Genomic DNA, 23986 nt, shown 5'->3' with positions numbered 1-23986 from the left:
TGTACTTCTGCCAGTGTTCATATAACTTTTGGAAAAACTCCTGGAAGCCATTTTTTGCTACATTCTCTGATGCAGCTTTATCTTCTCCTGACGGAAGAAAGCGGCGTCCATGCAAATGTTTTTTTTTTTGCTGGGAACAGGTAAACATCACACGGAGCTAAGTCCGACGAAACGTGATGTTATTGGTTTGTCATATCAGAGTATTGACCAATCGAACCGTGCATCCTCAACATGATAGTCGCCTTCTTCCCCACGATGAAGTCAAAACAGCAGCGAAAGAGGCCTTACAGGAGGTTGCGATAAATGTCTTCCAGGAGTCCTTCTAAAAGCTATACGAACGGTGTCAGAAATGCATAGTCGTTCAAGGTGACTATTTTGTAGATAGATTTAGGGTAAATTTTTATACAACTTGTTCTCGAACTTTTAGATCATACTACCTACGTATGAGTTTTCAACTTACTATTTCATAACGTTTTTGAGTGACGTAAGTTTACGCGCATGAAAACATCACAAGAGAATTTGCGATAATTAACTAAGGAGACTTTCAAAATGGATATTTCGATCATCTAAATGTTCTTAGGTACATATGCATGTACATATGCGCAGAAAAAACTTCTGAAGTTTAAATTGGATGATCGTAAAATAAAAATTTAGGTCGAAATCTGATTTTTTTGGGGGGGGGGGGGGGCTTACAATTCCTTATTCGTAGAAAGGAAGTAAAGTGAAATGAATCAATAATCCTTTAAATCCCTGACAATCTTATCAATTTATTTCTGTTAGATTTTATATTTATTTTTTTATTTTTTTTGCCATCGGCCATTTGGAGGAAAACAATCGGCCATCGGCCATCTTTGAACAATCGGCCAACAATCGGCATCGGCCCATCGGCCAAAAAATGCCATCGGTCGAGCCCTAATAAATATATATAGAAAAATCATAGTTTAAATGTACATACAGAAGCAGAGTAAGTAAATGCAAGTAGAAAAAAAAAAATTTGGTTATTTCTTATCACTCGGTCAGGCACTTGTATTTATGACTAGTGGCACCCGCACGGCTTTGCTCGTAGTAGAAAATTAAAAAGGTATTTCGGGTACCCTGTATATTTACAAATAATGCATGATGAATTTCTCGCCAATTGGTTTGCCCACGTCATGGTTCCGCATTATAACTTGGTAATTTAGTCGTCCATCTTATGATAATTTTGCTCGGGAGAATGTTCTTAAAATTGTTAAAATTGGAATAGAAAAAGAACAAAATCGAATTTTCGAAAAATCGCTTATAGGTGCACACCCTCATGCTACAAACTAATTCTTTGCCAAATTTCATGAAAATCGGTCGAACGGTCTAGGTGCTATGCGCGTCACAGAGATCCTGACAGAGAGAGAGAGAAAGATCCAGACAGAGTGACTTTCAGCTTTATTATTAGTAAAAATAAAAAAAGATAAAGATAAAGAAGACAAAAAAAAAAAAAAAAAAAACGAAAATGGGAAGAAAAAAAAGTTGGGGAATTTTATAAAAAAATTTGGCTACTTGGGGAAAAACATTTTTTTCAAGAGACAAAAATATCAGAGGAAGTCGACTCATTTTATGAAAATATTAGTGGAAAAATAATTTTTTAATTTGGGGAATTTTGATAGAAAACATCGCTTTTTGGGGAAAGTTGGAAGGGAATTGGGGAAATCTGGATTTGACCATCTGGCAACACTGCCCATGTGAGCATGTCAGGTCTAAGTAATTAGCATGCCTCTACAACAGCAATTGGAACCCTTACAGTGCTATCTATCAGCACATTTTGGAACTAGTTTTTTCCTTCTCCAAACAAATTCCCATGGCCTCACAACTGTTGAGGTGAAATATCAAGTCATTCTGACCGGTATTTTTTTTTAATTAGAGGGTGTTTAAATCAGGACTTTAATTATAACCATCCTGTACTCGTTAGCTCCATGGAATTATTAAGGTGCTAAACAAGTTTACTTACTTATATCCTCAAGTTAATATTAAACAATTTTTACAGAATTTTTCAATTGAACACTGATTACTACATTTGCAAATAATAGTTTGGTTTGACTCTAATCTATATTGATTTTATTCTTTTGCATTGAATGTTATACATAGATTGTAAATAATCACTTTCAGTGACAAATTTAATCGGTTTATTATGTTTAAAAGATGCACAGTTTATATATCAATTTGATGAAATGTATATATCACTGTACTTTCTTCTGAACTCATAACCAGTAGCATTTTCTTAGCTATGCTGCACAGTATTAAATAGTGTAAGAAACAGTTTAGCTATCTTTACAAAACGTAGACATTTTTTCCATACATAGAAACATTAACTTTGCTTTCATTATGTAATTGAATTGTTGCATTCACATTCATCATGACACTAACAATATATGTCTGTCCTTAGAGAATCTTATTTGGGTTGTCAAAGTAACTGCAAGATTTTATCCTCCAGGTGACATCATAGCACCATCACCAAAACTCATCTGGGTGCAAGTAGTTTTTAATGCTGAAATTAATAAATTATAAGTACAGGGAATGAAGGCTAAATGTCAATCTTTCCATTATTTGAGATATAACAGTTGAAAGTTCAGACCCTAGCCTATCTCAACTGTACAGTTAAATTTTGGGTGATATTTCACTTTCATCAGTCTCATTTCTTACTTGTTTAAATTTAGCACTAAATGTTACTCTACAGAAACTAGTGTTGCCACATTAAACTCGGTTTAAAAAAAAAAGACTTTTGCTTTCTTCCGTGCCCTCTTCAAGTGACAATGAGTCAATATGTGGGTGTATTGGATTGAATTTCACAGAACCTATGACATGTGCTGAAAGTGTACGACATTTTCCTCCTCTATGTTGCAATATGCATAAATGCACTCAAAGAATGCTTGCTTATCTTGTTGCATTTATGTGTTGCTTACTTTTCTAATTTGTAAAGTAATTCTATAAATCAAAATTTCCTTATTTCAATCAAAATATGTATCTGTTTTAATAATTTCTTTTGTATTTTATTTCAGTGACCAACTATCTCCATTAGATGTAGAAATTAGAGAAGCATTTTTTGGTTCCTTGTCCTCAAAATTTTGCTTGAATGTTATTCACGAAGTACTCAAAGATGTCCAGCAAGGATGTCGTACAGTTCCTCTACTGGATGAAATGATTAGAATATCAGATACAGCTGCTATGTTACATCAAATTCGAATATCGGATGCTTTGACAGCATGGGATGATTCAATACCCTCTGAACATTTATGGATGGATATTCTCCGAAATATGCAAACTGGTGTAGCTGTCCATTCTTCCATACATTTACCAGCAAACGATGTGGACTGTTTAGCAAAATCGTTAGTGAATGGTAAAATTTATCAACATTCCTTGAATAACATGCCTGTTGGAATGAACAAGTTCAACACTAGTGGGAATGATGCTATTCTTTTCTCGTGTGGACATAATTATACTCTTCCAGTCTTTCATTCTCTTGTATCATCGTTTAAAGAATCCATGACAATGTTATCTTACTCTATACCTCAGACCACTAAATTATTGCTGACTGAATATCAAGCTGACTTAGTTGCAGCTGCATGCCCTAAATGTGTTGTTACAGATATAAATAACGAACTCTAATCCTCAAATATTTTTAATTCTTCATTCAAAGAGAGAGTGCATTAAATTATTTTATCATTACATTTTTCTTTATTTCATTCAATATATAAATTACTACCAAATATCTTTGAATATACAGTGGAATCTCAACTTATTTGCAAAGGATACATTCCAAGAAATCTCGAGTTTTGAAAAACGGTATGTATACAACGTTTTGGTAAGCATACACAATCATTTTAAAAGCTTGTAAACGCCCCGCAAATTGTTTCTAACTATTCCTTAAGTGTATGTCAATGCTTCCTTCATAAAGAACCGAGTTTATACTCTATTTAAAAAAACCTGGGTTATTTATTATAAAGTACTATGGTAATGTACAAAATCAATGGCAAAGGGAGGCATCAATATCTTTTGAGACAAAAATCAATAACAATATTCTTTACCAATCATTGACATTTAGGTGAAAGAATGTATCAAGTAAGTTGTTACATTGGATGTTTCTACATTTAGTGCATACTCTTACCAGGTAACCTAACGAATAATATAATGATGAAAAAAGTTTAAATAAATAGCAATCATAAGAGCATATTGAGATTTTCTTTTCTTTTTTGAGAGTGTAAAAATTTTTTTCCTTATGGCTCTTTTATCAAGATATAGTTTTAAAGTCTCAAAATTTTAAGAAAAGCATCAAATTTCAAGATTTTGCAAGACATTGAAGGTACTAGATTTCACTGTCTGTATGTGACTGGACATCCATCTGCAAAGCGTGTGAAAGATGTCTTCCATTGCTCATCAAAACTTACTAAATTTGGCCACTTTTCTTGAAATTTCGGCAGACTTTGAGGTCCCATATTTGGATAACAGATACACTAGAGCAAAAAATCTATGCATCCAGAAACATATTTTACTACGCTATTTCGGTAGCTACTTATTATTTTTTTCATTATTACACTATCGTATGTGGTTTCCCAGTTTGGAAAATATTCGAAATTTCAGACAGATAACAAAGATACTGTTTTAGGAGTGATATCTTATGTATTTTTTTCCATTTTATATAAATTTAAATATCATGGCTCTTGAATTTCTTGTTAAACTTATTATGTGTTTCATTCATTTTTACCTTAGAAAGATTTAGAACTGCTGGTGTCTCTTTCTCTCCTTTAATTTTGCTTCTATTTAAAACATATTGCGGGGCATCCCATGCATTTTAATCCACTTTTTTGTGATCTTCGTGATGATATCTTTACTAATAATAAAGCTTCAAGTTAGTCTCATTATCTGTCTGGATCTCTGTTGGGATGTCTCTGTGACGCACTTAGCGCCTAAACCGTTTGGCCTATTTTCACAAAACTTGGCACAGAATTCGATTGTAGCATGGGGGTGTGAACCTCGAAGCGATTTTTCGAAATTGTTCTTTTTGTATTCCAATTTTAAGAACATTTTACCGAGCAAATTATCACACCGTGGACGAGTTAATTACCTAATTATCATAACATGGAATAGTAACATGAGAGAGCAAATGAACATAGCAAATTGGCAAGAAATTCATCATCCTTTATTTGTAAATATATAGGCGAACCAAATGAACTTTTAATTTTCTACTACTGGCAAAGCCATGCGGGTACCGCTAGTTTTAAATAAAAATATTCACAAAAATAATATGTTGGAAGTAAACCTCGATAACCGATATAATTATAAATGAAAATATATAAAATTATGTTTTATAAAATACTTATAATAAGGAACTTGCATGCAATCCATGTGTGTGTAGAGAATTAAAGAAGTCTATGGTGAAATTTTTGCGCAAAATAGGTCATATGATTGCCAGAAGTGCCCCAATTTGGGGGTCACGGGAGGTCACTGTTACATCCAAACTTTCCTTATTTGACAAAAAAATCTGACAGTTCGGAAAATTCGGAGACAACATAATATTTTTGTTCGTAAGGATATCTAATTTCCGATTCCTCTTTTTGTTAGATATTGGTACATGATGTGCATGCTCATATTTTGTCATTCGGTAAGATTTGAAGTTTCATTCGGTAAATTGACCATTCCCCCCCCCCCCCACACACAAAAAATAACTTCTGGTGTCCCTGAGGATTGAGTCATAAATAAATATGAATTAATTAAATGATTAATTGCAAAACACATACTTACTGACGCAATTTAAAGTATCAAGAGAAAAATAGTTTCAGTAACAAAGTTTTATAACTGAACATTTTCTAGGTCGTGATTTTTAAAAAAATTCCTGTGTGTGACTTACCTCTAATAAGTTTTTTACTTTGGCAAAGCCAGGGGTGAACTAACCCGCCGCCGGCGCATCAGCTTGAGGGACGGGGTGCCCTCGAACCTGCATGCCTTCAGTTTTTTTTTGCCCTCAAACCTGTGCGACTACGGGGTTTTTTTCTTGTTTCTTTTCTTTCTTTTGGTGCCCTCGAACCTGTGCGACTTTTTTTTTTGCCCTTGAACCTGAGCGCCTTTTGGGAGTCAAGGTTGGGGCCGTCTTGAAGGACTCCTCCACCTTTGGTCAAAGCTTTATTTTTAAGAAATTATTGATCAAATCAAAGATATTGAAAATTATTTGCTTTGACCGGAAAAGGACCTCTACTCAAGCACCCCCCCTCTCATATTGCTGTTTTTATACCTATCATGCTGGTTGCAATCTTTTCTAGATACATTTTCCTTCTCCGTAAACTAACGTGTCACTTCCCCTCCTCCAAACTGTTTATTCCCCTTGCGCCCTTTTCGGCTTGCACCCCTAAGCCAGGGCCTAGGTTGGCCTATCGGGTAATCCGGGCCTGCCCCCTCCCCCCTCCACACAGAAAAATCAAGTTAGTTATAACATCAGTGCATTATACGCGTGAATACATCATACTTGCTTTTTCAGAAGGCTATGGATAATACAAATTAAAACACTATTATTACACATTAATACTCCAAAAACCTTTCGAAAAATGAAATCGTTACAAATCCAAATATTTATCTTGTAAAATGTTACCCCACAACATAAAAAACAAACAACTAAAACTGAATTAGTTACTCATATTGATCAAATAAGAACACGAATAAATAATTTTTTGATAATAAATAGGAAATGTTTTTATCGAAGTAAATTACATCAAAATTAAATTTCAACCTGGGCTCATCCAATGATTCTTTTAAAGAGGTTTTCGGTTTTACTCGTACCATCTTAATAGAATCCGATACTGGATTCCAAAGTTTGTTCAGGTTTCGACAGAAAAAGCAATTGTTCATACTGCCAATCATCACTATTGTTTTTATTATACTTATTTATTCACCTCCTGAATCATATACAGGGTCATTTTCTCTTTCAATCCCAAGTAGAAGAACCTCGAAGTCGGAAAGAACTCGAGAAAAATTACACCATACACATGAAATACACCACCAGCTCAGTCATTCCAGCCGAGGACTGCAGTTTCCTGCTTATTAGCACTCATCAGCCCGGCATAGGAAAGTGACTCAGCTATTAGCTACCAGTTTGTTATGCACTCTTGGCTTCCTTTGAGGTTTTCCATCTCCAGCTCAGTCACTTTCCGATGCCGGGCTGATTAGTGCTAATAAGCACGAAACTGCAGTCCTCGGCTGGAATGACTGAGCTGGCGGCGTAACACATGAAATACACCACCAGCTCAGTCATTCCAGCCGAGGACTGCAGTTTCCTGCTTATTAGCACTCATCAGCCCGGCATAGGAAAGCGACTCAGCTATTAGCTACCAGTTTGTTATGCACTCTTCGCTTCCTTTGAGGTTTTCCATCTCCAGCTCAGTCACTTTCCGATGCCGGTTTGATTAGTGCTAATAAGCACGAAACTGCAGTCCTCGGCTGGAATCAGGGTTGGCAAAAACCCGGGTTTTTTTTAAAAAGCCCATGGACCCAGGGTTTTTTTAAATAAAACCCAACTAAAGCTGGGTTTTTTAAAAGGAATGTGGGGTTTTTTTTCTTTTTTTAGGGAAAGTGTGGGGTACTTGTAGCATATTGTAGCGTAAGTATATTGACAAAGCGCAAAAATTGTCTTGGGGTAAAAAAAGCTTTAAAACGAGTTAAAATTCAGCGTTTTCTGAAGAAAAGTATAAAAGACGACAAAACCGAAGAAAGTTTCAGATTTTTTAGTTTCCATTTTTTCCAACAGTTAAGGCAAACTTACTTCTTGAGTGATAAAATCTATTGTTTATTTGTTTGTTTTTAATTACTATTTTTTTTTTTTTTTGCATTTTACTTTATTATATTTTGTTTTGTTATGCAAAACTACTGTAGAACCTCAAATAGTTTAAATCCCTTTTTACTGAATTCCAGCTTAATCAAGACGTTTCTTTGAACTTTATGTAACCTGTTTTTCTATTTCTGTGTACAGAGTAAGAAATATTAAACTTTTTCGTAAGATATTGAAAATACTGTACATCCTATTCTGTTTTCTGTCTAACCGTTTGAGAAACCTGTTTATTTCTAAAAAATATACCTTGTTTATTTGAGATTTGTGACGTGTTGGTTTGCAGAAAATTATTAACATGAAAGCCTTTTAGCTAGAGTAGTTTCCTCTGTACAATCTACAAATATTGAGAAAATCAGATGTGGCAGGACTTAGTCAAGATAATTTGAGTTATTTTTCAGTTAAAGAAAAAGTTAAATATATTTATTCAAAACCTTTGAAGTATTTTTTAAATGCCGTCAAGAGTTAAGAAATGCTATTTAAGTTCAAAATTTATTTTTTATGTCCATTGTCTGTGGTAAAGAACGAATAAAAAATAAATTTAAATTGTGAAAGTATTTAAATTAATCAATTTTTTCTAAAAACTTCTCAAAATTTTTAAAAAACCCAAAAGTGGGCTAAATAATGGGTTTTTTTAAATGGGTTTTTTCAAAAAAACCCATTGGGTCCAATCCGGCCAACCCTGGTTGGAATGACTGAGCTGGCGGCGTATTTCATGCATTTCTGCCTTAGCCCTGGCTAATAGGCGGTAACTTACTGAATATACACCATACACGTTTGGCAACATGGCGAGCGTATGGAAAGAACTCCTTAAATCGTACAGAATGAAAAAAAGGGACCCTTTTGAATATTGTGCTGTTAGCTATTGTAAATTATCAATTGATGATGCACACAGCGATGCATCAAACCAAAGGTCCACAGACGTTGCCAAGCTATCATCCACCAAATCAGATATGGATAATCTTCACGGATGAATCTCCCAAGCACACTTTTTAGGTTACTAAGGATTACGTTACCATGAAGGATTACGATGGCGTTTTCAACTGGAGCGTGACGTACCGCAGTGATTCTAACGTGCCTGTTCCTTATGGGAGGACTGCTTCATTAAATTATGATGTAAGAAGAGCTTACGTAAGTAAAAATTACGCCAGGACAAAGACTTGTGGTGTGGCCATCCCCGGGAGCAATTATGGTAGCAAAAATCACAGATGGGAGTACGTCAAGGAGCTTCAGAACTACATCAATGTTGATATCTTTGATGGCTGTGGAACCCTGACGTGTCCCGGCCATTTCACGAAAGACTGTCCAATCATCAGTGAATACAAGTTCTATTTGGCCTTTGAGAATTCTAATTGCAAGGAGTACATAACCGAAAAACTAGGACTACTTTGATTGAAATAAAGACTTTAAGATTCTAAATGAGCATGGATATTTTGGGGTTCCGTCGTTGCATGTGTGTCATATTTGTGAAACCCTCAACAAAGTGTCCAATCTGCCAAGGATTTATTAGAGCTTAAACTCTTCTTGGAATCCAGAAAATGATTGTTATTCATCATATTGGAAGCTAAACGAATAGTTTTCTATTTATTAATGTACACAATTCTAAGAGTGCCATGATAGTTAACTAGTTCAATTATTGAAAATAAAATTGCTTCTTAAATATATATGTATGCGTAAGTGAGTTTGTGAGTGTGTTCTTTAAAAAGATTTACAGTTTACTTCGGATCTTCGACATATTTCCAGGGTGTTCCAAAATTGACTGATACAAGTTCCCAACCTTTGCTTCCACCACCGGATCACACAACCCATGTCACCCACAGACCCGTCCATGTGTTCATTCAATAACACCTTTCATTTAAAACATATCATTGGACTACCAAATCATCCCAAAGAATCATTTGATAACCAAGCATTCGACAGCATACATTCAATTATAACACGATTCTAATGAAACATTCAAGAGGCATTTATTTAATCATAACACCATTTAGATCACAGCGGTATCTATTCCTCAAATGTGCTGGTGGACCATCCTCCCCCCCCCACAAGAAGGATATTTCCTAAAAAAAAAGACTAACATCCATTAAGAATTTCAAAGACGCAGTATGCGCCATGTGACACCTCTTCCACTGTGGGCTACTCAGCGCAGCCCGTCATTCCAAATTTTTCTGGGGGAAAGGTCAAAGGATATATACTCAATGCAATTTTTTTCGGCAGACAATAAAAACCATGCCCATTCACATGTAAAAACATTAACTTCTCAGATCCACCCCTGCAACTGAATCACTTCAGAAGACAAATATTGAGAGGTTCATACGATTAAAATATAAGTCCAGAAATACACTGCTCGAGACTACGAAAGAAAAGTGCAGTTTTATTTGTTAACATTTTTTGGATTAATTCTTTTAAAAAAAAAAAGGAGGGGAGGTAACTTTTACTCATTAAATGCCCAAAAATAAGCACATGTCCAAGTTTAAAGTTTTGCTGAACCAAATAAAACACCTTTAAGCTGTTTGAATTTCTACTCTTGCATGTTTAATAACTACAATAGGGGAGCTGAAAATGCTTCTTGAACAATTTACTAATTGCTATGCAAACTCAACAAATATATAGTCAGCCCCCACCCCCCCTTAAAAATCTAAAAGGGAAAACTACTCTATCTGTACATCTGAAACATGCTCGGTCTTTTCCCTTCTGTACAACATAAACTGCCTAATGTTTTGAACTTTTCTTTTGCCATGTAACAAAGTCATTTAAAGAATAAAAAGAAGTCCAGAGCTAAAATTTCAAATTTCCATTTATTTCATAAAATCTTAAAAAACAACCTGAGACATATAAAACATCATATAAAAGCATAAAATATACTTATTTTCACTTTCTGAATTTTCATTCACTTTAATACTGTCAATTGTGGGAAGATAATGGACTGCAGCCTTGAGAGGAGAAGAGTGGAAAGGGGGGGGGGGTGCATTTTCTTTTTTTTAATTCAGTTATCTAGCCTATCATTACTTAACCCAACAAGTTAATCCAAAATGACAACAGGGCAATGTTCCTCACTCCGACACACACATACAACAGGGGTTATAGTGGACTCCAGTAAAGCTTTCTGAAGATATTGTGAAATTTTTGGGATCTGAACCCCCCCCCCCTAGAAACTCTTTAAATATGCACAAAAAATCATAGGAAATTATAGTTAAAAATAACTTTTAAAGAAATTTTTTTTTAATTTTAGAATGCATTATCATCCCGAAATTTTTGGATCATAAACACCCTGATAAATACATCAATGCAATCAAAAAAAAAAAAAAAAAACAAGCAATGCAGAATAATAAAAAAAAATTTCACTGATTTTCAACTTATGATTTTCAATTCCATAATAAATATCACAACAATTACACAAGTACAGCAGACAATTGCTTTCCAAAACAATTAAGCATGTTTAAATTAAAGTTTACAAAACCCTTATATTTTAAGTATTCACTTAAAAACTTTCATAATGTGATGTAAATCCAATTCAAATTTAATATAGATAGCAGAGTAGCACACTACAAATACAGGAACGACATTTCAAAGATTTTCAGAGGAGGGCAAAGAATATGAATTCAAAGTATTTTATAGGAAAAACATCAAAATGCAAGCAAAAATGCATAATTACATCATATTTTTTAAATCATGGGGGAGGTCAAATGTCCCCCCCCCCCCCGATTGCCCAAATAACGGGTCAGTATAAATACAGAAACAAAGGGAGGAAAAAAAAAAAATTTGGGTAGCGTTACATAAGATAAAAATCAAATGAGAGTTAAATGAAGAAAAAACAAAATTAATATATATATATATATTTTTTTTTGATAAAAAATTTTCTTTAAGGCATCAAATCAGATTTAAAAAATTCTTCGCATAAACAGCTGGTAGCTTAAAATTAGACAGCTATCCATTTTTATTTGCCTACTTTCAGTCAGTTTAAATGTATAATAACATTTTCTTTTTTTTTTCTTTCAATTTTTAGATTCGTTAAATTTTTTACAGGCATTTATGCACTGCATTAACTATAGCAACAGTTACTTTTTATCATAGTGCATTAAGATTTCATCATTGTTTTCATTAAAAAAAAGACCTGAGCAGAGTGACTAACTATTTAAGTGGCACTGGCAACTAATTTAAAAGTGTTGATTGGCCACAGGTTACTGACTAAAAATGAGTTTTCAGGTTAAGAAAGGAGAAAGAATTAGAACAGATAAAAACAGTCAAGTGAGTATAAATAGTAAGAATAAAATTAAAACAAGAAAGGAAGGTTATACTGACTAAAAAGAGGCAACACTAGAGACTTTTAGAATTTTCAAGAATATTTCTTGGGCTTAAGTTAAAAAAAAGTTTAAGTGAATGATATATTTTAAAAAATCATTTGATTAAAAGCACCAATTTAAATTGTTAATACCCTGATTTTCTGTAATTTCATTTTTAAGTTATAACTCATTATTTTTTATCTTCTCCTTTAATGGTGGCAGCTTTTTTCTTACAAAAAACAGGGCCAACTAGGCCTGAGCCTGGGGGCCACCTTAGGGCCCTTAAATTGCTTAAAAACTTATGCATAGCATTAAAAAATCATGTATTTTTGTGAAAATAATTAAAAAAAACCCCTCTTTTAAATAAATGTTAAACATTATTTTGCTTTAAATGTAGTGATAAAATAGAGAGGGGGACTGCCAAAGCATTGCGAGCCTTGGCAAAACATCCTTTAGTTGCAAATAACACAGGCATACATGTTTTTTGGTGTTTTGAATTTGATAAGTGTCCTTAGCTAATACAAGATGCTGATTATGAATATGAATTTAGTTTGAGCCCATCAGGTCAAGATTTTTCACAAAATTAAAAAAACTTTATGAGATATTTTGTACAAAAGCAAAAAAGTACCTTACTTATATTTCCTAAATTGCATTGAAATTATTTCTTTAAAATGTCCTACCGCCAAGAAAACAAATGCCGGCCACCAACAAAACCAAATATCCACTGCCAAGAAAGACGAAAGAAATTAAACACGCGTCTAAAGACAGTTTACATGACAGAACAAGTTGGGTTTTTCACCCCTCTGTATCTTAGCCCCATAAAGACCCCCCAGAGTTGATTTTTGGTATACTCAATCTCAAGTGACCCATGATGAATTCTCGATACATTGATTAAAAATATTTTTATGTTAATTTCATTTTAATGGCATCACTATTTCATTTTCGCATTTGTCAAAGTCAACTTGATAATATGGACATATGTTTACGAAATAGTTAGTGTTAGTTGTTTGTAGCATTGAGTTGTGTTTTGTTTTCTGAGTGTTTAATGTGTCATAATGTCATCAAGGAAGTATCAGGATTTCCCATTCCTGCACCTTTTTCAGCCATCCAACAGCAATCATCAGATGCAAGTTGAAACGACAAAACCAATGAAGAAAAAGGGAAAAAAAACAATTTTATTCAAAATAAACCCAACAATGGTCTAACGTAGATAAAACTGCATTATTTTTTTTATGCACAGCTCAATTTTGTATTAATTTTCTAATAAATATTCTCTCAGTATTTTTGGCAGTTTCTATGAAAAATTTCAAAAAACACTTTTCTTGAAAACCTGACATGCTGGAAAAAAACTAACCTCCGATTTGTGATCAGCACACCCCATTTACTATACAGCACTTATTAAATTTGAAACACTTTTTTCATGAAGAAAAAAAATGTAGGCCTGTGTAATTTCTGTCTAAAAGTAGACAAAATATGCAGTTCAACAAAGAGTAAAAGAAATTGAAAGTGAAATTGCATTAACAGAAAAGAAAATCCACGCAAAACTAATTCAGCTTTGAGCAAAAATGTGACACAGTTATTGAAAGCACAGCATCTGGATATTTTAGAAAATGAATTTAAGGGGAATAATGATTATCAAACAAATGGGAATGTTTGTCAGGTTCCTTCTTGATTTAAGGAATGAAAGCCGTAACTTGCTTCTGAAGTTCTTTTTCTTCAATCGATCGACATGCAAAGCAAGGGTCTTTGGCTACTGCTTTTGTTATAGCATGTGAAACAAACTCTAAAAGTCTTTTCTTGCTTTGGAGCTCAACATGCAAGTTGTGATTGGGATTCTCCTTTTGTTTGTTCAACAATTGATTGTAAGATTCTCGTTCACTCATGTATAAGTTCATTAATGGCAAAATATTTTCCTGTTTCGAGAAGCTGAAGTCATAGACTGCCATTTCCGCAGACACGTCCATATCATCTTCAGCTCGATCCGAAAAGCTTCTGCTCCCGAAAGCGCTTAAATCATTTACAGAGTTGAAATTCAACTCACCAGTCATTTTCTTGTCATGACCTTCCATAGCCGTTATCTTCAATAATAACTTCAAGCAGATTGAATTTTGAAGACTGAAAGAAAACAAATAAAACTTATGTTTTAAAATACTTTGCTCCAGTGCTTATTCAGAAAGACAGCTTGCCAACCTAAAGCATAAGCAAAAATACATGCATAAAAATACATTCATACATTTAAGATATTTTATACATTCATACTTCTAAAGACTAAGGCAATTTAAGGTCTGATTATTTTTTAAACTGAAGTAAATAAGCAGATAATGTTATTTTACATCGATGATAAGTATTTTGTTTGCAACAATAACGCATCTAGGACTAATGGCAGTAAAAACAGAGAACATGTAGGTTAAACATGGGCAAATCAAAGTTGCATCGATTTTAAATTAGAAGAGGTGCTCTCCAAACCTCTAGAGTTTTTGGATGTTCTAGGGGGACTCGTGGAATTGATTTGAATTTCCACGCCAATTAGGGATGGCCTGGTAGAACAACAAACATGGGCATGGTCACTTTCTCATGACCCAGTTATGCGTTTCAGAACTCCTAAGAGGGATAGGGTGTACTCTGACAACTCCAAATCATATAGCAATGTGGGGTCGGATTTTCAAACTTTCCAAAAATAATTGATTTTTACTAGTTAGCACAAAGGTATCAATAGAGAGAAGAGACTTTTGCTCCCAGATTATCACTTTTCTGCGACTACATATCAAATCTAATGTAGCAAAGATAAACAAGAAGAAAGTAAATAAGCCGGAAAAGCTCATTGCTAAAGTATATAAATGGATTTATCTATGATAAAATTGGAAGATAATTACAGATTTCATTCCAAGAAACACTTGAAAACAAAGGATTTCTTCATGCCCCGTTCACTGTTGTATATATTCTTTAATGAAATCATAATCTGTTGGGAATAACGTGTCCCGAGCTTTAGTACCGGTTTGTTACTTTTCATACTTTATCCTGATTTCGTATATTTTTGAAACAGAGTGGAACATATTTGTAACATTTGCAGGTCAAGCATTCAAAGGGAAAAGGGATTAAGAGAGTTATTACTGTATACAATGGAACTCGTCTGTCTCGAATTACATGGGACAACTTAAAAATTTGAGAAATAATGTTTTAATAAAATTATAAAAATAATCATAACCAATTGGAACAAAGTCCAAGAACTGTATTGTTTTGCTTTGATATTGTTGAACATTTTGCTATATGTGTGTATACCTACCTGTCTCAAAGCAGAATACTACTAAATTTGAGAAATGCGTCACAGAACGTGTGTCTGAACGGCAGAACAACTCTGTTTAAATGCAAAGGAAAATTGACAAATTTGTACAGAAATTCTACATATTTCTGCAGGAACTGCAGATTTTATGCAAATATAAACTAAATGTAGAGTTAACTAAATGTAGAGTTTTACAGAAATTCTGCACAATTCCTTCAAATTCGAAAAAAATCTAAAATTCCAGAACTTACGCTCATTTGGTAGAAAACTTGTTCAAAGTCTGGAATTTTCTGCATCATCTGCGGAAACTTACTAAATTTACTTTGGAGAGGAAATATGCAGAATTTGTGCAAAATTATATCTTTGGTTAGAAGATATTTGCAGAAGTTTTAGCATTTCCTGTCAAGAATGTGTACAGTGAAACCGCTCTGAGCGGCCACCCCTCCGTTCCCTAACATTTTGGCCGTTCAGAGGGGTGGCCTCTTTAAAGGGTTTTCTTTACAGTGGTAATATAATTTATATAATACATACTATAAGCAATTCTGACACATAAAATGAAGTTTGAGACTTTTCTAAAGAGAAAATAGTACTTTATTTAATTGTTGCTTACGTATTTCAAAGAAAGATTCCACTTTTTGACTTAAATTTTTATTCTTTTCTGAAATAATTGTTTTCAAATTCATTTTCCCGTTCAAAACGTAAATCTCTAACCATTTTGTTTGTGATTGCATCCGCTTTTCCGATGACTATCTATTAGCCGCCAAATCCCTTCAATTGAAAACTTAGCTTGCTGACGATTACAAAACGTGTTAGAAAATTGATCGTCAAAGACCGAATTAGTGCCTGAAAGACACAAAAAATTATTTATTCTAAAAACATTAATAATGCAGGCAGATATCTTAATAGTTGATTTAAATCTATCTCAAATTAATTCTAGATTTGATTAAAAAACGCTAACCTTTGGTGTTGGCAGACCCGCAAACCAGAAGACGTTTCTCTCAGCCGGCACTGTAATTTGTCAAGGCACTCTATTGCTGTTTTATGCTGGGAAGAATTTAAAAATCGCACTCTATTAATATTCTCGCCAATTTACCGTGCTCATTATTAGTCAGAATTTCAAGACGTTCTTTGAGATTCATAAAAATAATTTTTAACAGTGTTGTTGGCAACCCAGATCAATGACACAGACACTGACCAAATAACAAAATAAGCGTGAGTGACATTTTTACTCCAAAATTATTGGAATTTATAAAAATAATTTGTATATTAGAAACAGAAAGTGAATAAATTTTCCGGAAAAATGGAATGAGCACACTCACTCGGCGGCCATTAGAAGGGTTGGGTGGCTGTTGCTAGGGGTGTTTTTAACATTAAGTCTTATTGGTCAAAAAATCTGTGCCGCAAAAAATTGACTGTTATTAGGGGCAGCCGCTTAAGATAGGTGACTGCTCGAAGAGGTTTCATTGTATTTGAAATTTTAATTTCCTACTTTTTTTCTGCAGTGACACTGAGTTACTGAATAAATAAATGAAATCTTCGTTTCATACTCCTGTATGAAACAGTTTTGATTTTGGGAACACAGGTTTTGGAAAAGGTCACATTTATCTGTGCACACTGCTTAATAGAACAATTTTAGTCACATGATTTTATATTGCAGAACCTAATTCTAATGATCACATCAATAGGTACTTTACGCATATTTGTAAGACTGAGAATCATCTTTTAATGACTGTTTTTCAAAAATTAAGAGATTTTTACATGATCCTTAATTAAAATGTAATCAGAACAACAAAAATTCAACAAAATAACCGTTCTGAATGACTTGAAAATTGAAGCAGTTTCTTCTTTGTTCAATAACGCCGTTTTTCCATCAGTTTCCAAGTCCCAAGTGCATGTAATTCCTAGAAAACTTGCTCTTTGTACAGTTTTCCTTGGGCTATACCATATTTTTTGCCCTATAACCTGCAGATAGCATATTTTGGAACTTAAAGACATCAGCAGATGCTCTGCGGATAATATGTGTTTAGTTATTACACAATGTACTTTATACAGATCAATGTAATATTTTTCTTAAATTTATATACAAAAAAATATAATCCAATATTTTCAACTTAATATGCTTTATACAGTGAACTACTGATAAAATAGTACGAAATATTGCAAACCAAAAGCAGATGCTAAGAGATTACTAGGCAATTACAGGAAACGCTGAAATTACAGAAGACACATAGCATCAAAGGAATATAGAAATAAAAGCGGGACAGGAATGATTAGAAACACAAAATTGTACTTAATGTTAAGAGTCAGTTTTTATAAGAATCGGGCAGAAATGGGGAGTTCAGATATACACCATTTTGTATTTTGCTCCATTTTTTTATAGTGGATTCTTTTTAAAGATTTTAGAAAACACATATTTTTTCTTTTCCCCAAAAAAAGCTTTTGGGACCTGTAAAAATTCGTAAAGTGGAGCCCAACGTAGAGGTTTTTCCAAATCCACATTTTTGAAAATTCGATTATTTCTGTGTATTGGGCATCAGTCAAAAAAATTCTTGTGTTGACAATACGACATTTAGTACCTACATTGAAATATATCGTAAATTTTGTGGCTGACCTGTACAGCCTTTCAGGGGTCGCCAAACTTTGTTGAAAAAAATGAAAAAGAGCCATGTTTGAGGCCCTCTGATTCCTCGCATTCAGGCTCAACCATGGGTTTTGTACGTAATTTGTGTAAGAATATGTATAAATTATTCAATACCCTCATTAGCTGCATGGCTCAACTACTGCGCTGCCAAAAAATGAGTTTTTGTATTGAAAAATGATAAAAAGTGCAGTTTTCATGAGCCTTTATCTCAGTGCACTGAGGGTCAGTGTAGAACTGGGTGCTTGCATTTCAAACTAGAGTATGTGTATTTTCACAAACAAGTTTTGGAACTATGGGCAAATTCTTTTCAAGAACACAATATGTATTTCAAAACAGTAAAATGAACTTTTCAGTCTTCAATTCAGTCAACATATTATCCTCCAGGGACTTCCAGATACTATTTAAAAAACTAGTATGATCAAAAACTTACCATTAAAGAGTTATAAACTTGCAAATAGACTGATGCTTATTCGCATACTTTATAATATGATAACTAGAAGCAAAGTGAAAAAAAAAACATAAAAATATGATAAAAAATGTACTTTTTACGGGGCCACTATCTCAGTGCACTGAGGGTTAGTATAGAACTTGATGCCTAAATTTCAAACTAGAGTGTATGTCTTTTCACAAACAAGTGAAAATTATGGGCAGTGGTTCTGCAGGCTCATAAAATGCACTTCAAGATGAGGAAATTGGATAAGAGTTAATGACACATTCAGTTAGTTATACTCAAGCTAAAATGCTTTGTCTTGCATTTTTTACTGTCCCACTAGTCAGTTAGGCAACTATACCCTTGTTTTATAATGTCACAGCATTGCTTTTATCATAAGTAATAAAATATGACTTAGTAATTGTTTGCTATAATGGTAGTTTAGTGCAGAGAAAATTATTTTCGTCACTATAATGTATACCCTAAACGAAAGTCAACGAACTATAATGTAAAGTAAAAAAGAAAAAAAAAAAAGCTATCTTAATTAAAATAATTAAAAATATACCTAAAACACCTTCAAAAAAGGGGACAAATAACTTATGTTTTTACCGCAATAATAATTGTTTTTGAGCAATCACGATTGTCTATTGTTCTCATTTGACTGTCCTTGAGGTTATGCTGATTTTATTCCCCCCCCCCCCACCTCCCTCTGCAGGCGCAGCTCCTCTGGTCTTGAGCAATGTCCCCCGAAATCCGTTTCTCCTGGTTGGTGGCGTCCATGTCCTACACACATGCACACTCACACACACACGAATAAAGTACTTATACACATGAAACATGAGATCTTAAAATAGTAACTTCTAGGTGCCATAAGGAAAATTTAGTTTGGAGGTGGACAATTCTTCTCATAAAACAAAAATCATACTGTTATGGGCAATCATACTGTTATGGGTACAGAACAGGAATAGCCAACATAATATTTTATGTCTAATCTGTTTCTTAGAAAATTTACAAATTAAGCTCATTAACTTTCCATACCACAATCAGTATTGATTTTTGAATCATAATAGTTTAAATTTTATATAGGAATAAAACTGCCAATGGCAATGTTCTCTTGAAATATTATACTTCCACACCATACTCTGCATATTTATGTTAAATCTCAGCACAGGTTTATGTGATTTGTTTCTTGTCCACATCTATCTTTATGTGTTAATACATTTTATTATTCTTTTACAAATTGGGCACTAGGGTGAATAATTATACTTAGTTGTTAGTTCCACATTACTTTGCTCTGTATGATTAACGATTCGTGCACAAAACAAAATGAATCTGTCTGAAAAAAAAAAACTGGAACGCTAATACAGATTTAACTAAAAATGATTGTTTCATAGCTAATAATTAAATTTTTATTGTACAAAACATTAGACAACACCAGGCCATGCCACATTATGATTTACTGTTCCGGCTCAAGGTGAATAATCTCGATAAAAAAAATCTTATCTGGAAGCATTAATGCCATTTGACAATGAAATTCTTACCTGTTGATTTCAGAAAAACGCTATTCATCAATCCACGATGGCTAAAACGTCTAACGGCGCAGTACTAAGTACTACATCTGAAAAGAAAGAAAGATCCTGGGTAAAATTGACTATGAAATTATTACCAGCTTTTTAGCGAAGCATAAAAACTATATCGCACATAGTGTGAGAAAGAACTGTGGAATAAATTGTTAACGTACCTTTCCAGCGTAAAAATGCCGCTTAGTGCATAAGTGAGTGAATTAATCATATTATACAGATACACATTAAAATCCAAAACTGTTGTTAATAGCAAACTCAATATGCGGATAAAGATTCGACATGCAAAAAGAATTTTGTTAACGTACCTTTCCCGTTGAACAGTCTTTTGTCTTTTCATTTCAACGCCCCACCTTTCACTTTCCCGCGCAGAAATGCCCTGCCTGTAGGGATGGAACGTTTAGTTCGGACCCGGTCACAGTGAACGGGTCTTTCAATCGAACTAGTTCAGCTTTTAGTTCAGTAGAAAACAATCTAGTTCACTAGTTCGTTTAGTTCTTAGTTCGTTTAGTTCTTAGTTCGTTTAATTCTTCGTTCATTTAGTTCTTAGTTCGATTTCGTTTAGTTCTCTTTCTCTCGTTCGATTTGGCAACTAGTTCGTTCGTTTAGTTCTTAGTTCGATTTCTTTAGTTCGATTTGGCATCTAGTTCATCAGTAGTTCTTTTCCTCATCTAGTTCACTGAACTAGAAATCTAGTTCCCTGAACTAAAAGCTGACTGTTTAGTTCAGTATTGCATCTAGTTCGACCAGTTTTCCTGCGTGTCTCTCGCAGTGCATCTGCTTTTCGTTCAGTCATTCAAGATTCAATGGAGCTATTGTTTAGCAGAGGCGGGTGGGAGAAAGTTCGGGAATATTCTTGACTTTTTCCTTTCAATTCAATTGCGATGCACGATGGATGTGGCGTGATTAGTGAAATAGGCGGAGTATGTGCGCCTCGTCACATGCATTGGGTGCGCTTATTTCAGAATTAAATTGACAGATTATTATTTTGTTTTTTAATGGTCAATTAAAAAAAATTCTTTACAAAGCCTTTTTCTTTTCATTTTAAAGTCCATTTGTGCAATGGAAATAATTTAATTTAAACTTCAAATTATTTCCATTGCACAAATGGACTTTAAAATGAAAAGAAAAAGGCTTTGTAAAGAATTTTTTTTCCACTTTCGACAGTGCAAAAGAAATTAGGAACGACTTTTTTGTGCTTTCTAATAAAAATGTTCTGCCTTTCTTAAAACTCATATTTTTAACACGCTTTTATTAGCTTCACCTGTATGTATGTATGTATGTATCTTGTAACGGAATCTTGCAGCTCAAATTTCGCCCACTTCCTGCGATCGGATTCTTTTGAAATTTGGCACGCGACCTCACACCCGATGACAATGCAATATTCTATAATTAAATTAATTAACTCTTTTAATTGTTAGTTTCCTCCAGTTTTAATCAATATTTTGGCATAAATTCAACAATGTGAAAAAGGAAAATTTTTAAAAAATACATTAAAAAATGCTCGCAAAAATTATTTTAAAATACCTACAAAAACCTTTAATTTTTCTGCATCAGGCAAAATTTGTTCCAATGTTCCAAGGTAATTAGAACATGAAATATAATTGTTTTTAACTAATTTCATGCCAAAATTTAGGTAAGCCTTCAATTGGAAATTCATTGCTGATCAGATCATTGATGAACAAAACTTTTATTTAAATGCATCTCAAATTTTTAAGTATAAATATGATTTCCGCAAACATACATCAATGACTTACAGTAGCTTCCCATCGGGGTGCCCTTATCTTAACTTTAAGATATTACCTCGCACTCGTTTTATAAATAGTTTCTTCGCCTGATAATTCTCCAACATAAGACTAAAAAACAGAAAAATAAAATAATAGTTTTAAAAACTAAAAAAACACGCTTTCGTAGCAAAATGAACTAAAAAGTGAAAAATAATCTTTGGATGATAGTAGTTGACCAATCAATTAATTTTAATGTAATACAAAAGAGCGTGGGGTGCTATCTATTTACATTTTTACTTGGACAACAAATGGAGGAAATTCAAGACAACTGATAAGAAGCCCCCCCCCCCCCGCGCTTTTTTGTATTACATTAAAATTAATTGATTGGTCAACTACTATCATCCAAAGATTATTTTTCACTTTTTAGTTCATTTTGCTACGAAAGCGTGTTTTTTTAGTTTTTTAAACTATTATTTTATTTCTCAATCCATTTGCACGGGTGTGAGATTTTTGCGCATAAATTTGCAGTTTTCCCCTGGAATTTTTAGGCATTTTATTGTGGTATATTCCAATAAAAGGAACCCTTATATGTATCATAAACGAAGCATCAACTTTCTAAAAACAATTTGTGTAGTATACAAATATTGACTTGTACGTGTTACGTCCGAAACAACGTAAAAATCATTGTTTTCAAATACAATAAAAATACAATATTTCATAAAATGAGTACAATATCATTTGCTCAATGTGTTTTGAAAACTTCGCAACTAGTCAAGTTTGTTGACCCCTTAAGTTTTTTTTTTTTTATAGTTTTTGAATTAATCTCCGTAAGTTTTTTTTTTTTTTTTAACATGTAGTATATCGTTTTGGTTGTGTTAAGTAAATTATCACTTTTCAGTGCTGGCTCTACAATCTCTCCTAGTCATCGTTGTATATCTTTTGAAACTGGCGCCTTGTCTAATTTTTTTTTTTTTTTTGAGTTTTTATAAGGAGTTTCAACGAGAAAAACACAAATGAGGGTGCCCTTAAAAAGTTGCTGCCTGAGGCAAGAGGGCGTCAGTTTGTACCCCCGAATTCCTACAGTCGCTTTCAAGGCAAAATATTTCAACAAAATATTTGAGAGTTTAAAATATTCAAAAGAAAATGAAAAAGGAACACAATCATATCATAAAATACATTGAATTAAAAACCAATACAATAAAACATTTCAGTTAATACAGCTCTGTCGCCATGAATTATTTGCAGAGCAGAACCAGTAAATATTCTTAGCGAATTAGTGGCGAAATGAAGGGAGGGGGGGGGGAGAATAACTTTAGTAGTTAAATAAAAATCCTGGGCGCGAGGGGGGGAGGGCAAGAGGTAGGAGGCCGCACGTTCTGAAATAATACTATGTTAAAATTTATTATTATTATTATTTAATTTTAACTTCTGCACACTTTTCTATTCTATAAGCGGGGGGGGGGGGGGGGGCTAAGTCTGTGTACGCTATCGATTGAGAATTAAAAAATGCTCTTGATAGTAAATGTGAGGATGAAAACAAAAATGAATAACTCTGAAACATTAATTTTGGTAACAAGACCAACAAATCTCTAAAATGACGAAACTTTAACACAGAACATGAAGTGTGACGCAAAAAATTAAAAATCAACATAAATACTTAATGGTAAAAGAAAATGAGTTAAAAATAATTGTAAAGATGTATATATGCACTAATGCATTGCTCAAAGGGTCCCCCCCCTGAGCAAAGGCGCAACGCTCTAAAAATCACTAATCCCCCCAAAGCAGGAGCCTCCCCCGAAAAAAAAGAAAAAATACCCCTAGTACCCCCTCTTCCTAAAAATTTCAATGGCGCAGCCCCTGTGCCATGACCCCCCCTCTCCCCCAGGTTGGAACCCCTGATTGTTAAAAAATATTAGTTTTGATAATTAAACCGAAAAATATGAATAAATACGCGGAAATTCGCCAAAAAATATACATAAATATGCGAAAATTCAATCAGCCCAAATTTCCACAGCCCGGCAAATTGCAAAATTTATCCCCCCCCCCCCCCGGTCTTTAAAAAGGGAGAACTACCTATCTGGCAACATGTGACTATATTTTCCCGCCAAAAAAATCTGAATAGTTCATTTGAACTAGTTTATTGAACTAGTTCACAAGGTTGAGATGAACTAAACGAACTAGTTCCTCGAAAGGAACTAAAACTTCCAT

The 23986-nt window shown here is 33.7% G+C and overlaps 1 protein-coding gene, 1 long non-coding RNA gene and 1 pseudogene across 2 annotated transcripts in view; 2 read left to right on the top strand and 1 right to left on the bottom strand.

The window, feature by feature from the left end:
- LOC129231695 (uncharacterized) overlaps window positions 1-4023 on the top strand; it is a 107611-nt gene extending 103588 nt beyond the window's left edge. The window contains exon 31 of the mRNA XM_054866059.1: window positions 3027-4023. Coding sequence (XP_054722034.1) covers window positions 3027-3633 — 607 coding nt within the window. The 3' untranslated portion in view covers window positions 3634-4023. The remainder of the gene's footprint in view (window positions 1-3026) is intronic.
- Window positions 4024-8600: 4577 nt separating this feature from the next.
- LOC129231694 (glycoprotein 3-alpha-L-fucosyltransferase A-like) lies at window positions 8601-9347 on the top strand (annotated as a pseudogene).
- Window positions 9348-13335: 3988 nt separating this feature from the next.
- LOC129231524 (uncharacterized) lies at window positions 13336-20417 on the bottom strand. The gene is made up of 3 exons (XR_008581264.1): window positions 20360-20417; window positions 20013-20089; window positions 13336-14235 (listed from the first exon to the last, which is right to left on the bottom strand). It is a non-coding gene; the product is annotated as an uncharacterized LOC129231524 (long non-coding RNA).
- Between the last annotated feature and the right edge of the window lie 3569 nt (window positions 20418-23986).

The sequence above is a fragment of the Uloborus diversus genome, chromosome 10, assembly GCF_026930045.1.
Source record: "Uloborus diversus isolate 005 chromosome 10, Udiv.v.3.1, whole genome shotgun sequence".
Lineage (NCBI taxonomy): Eukaryota > Metazoa > Arthropoda > Arachnida > Araneae > Uloboridae > Uloborus > Uloborus diversus.
Note: the sequence above shows the minus strand (reverse complement) of the source record. Positions and strands in the feature narration are given on the sequence as shown.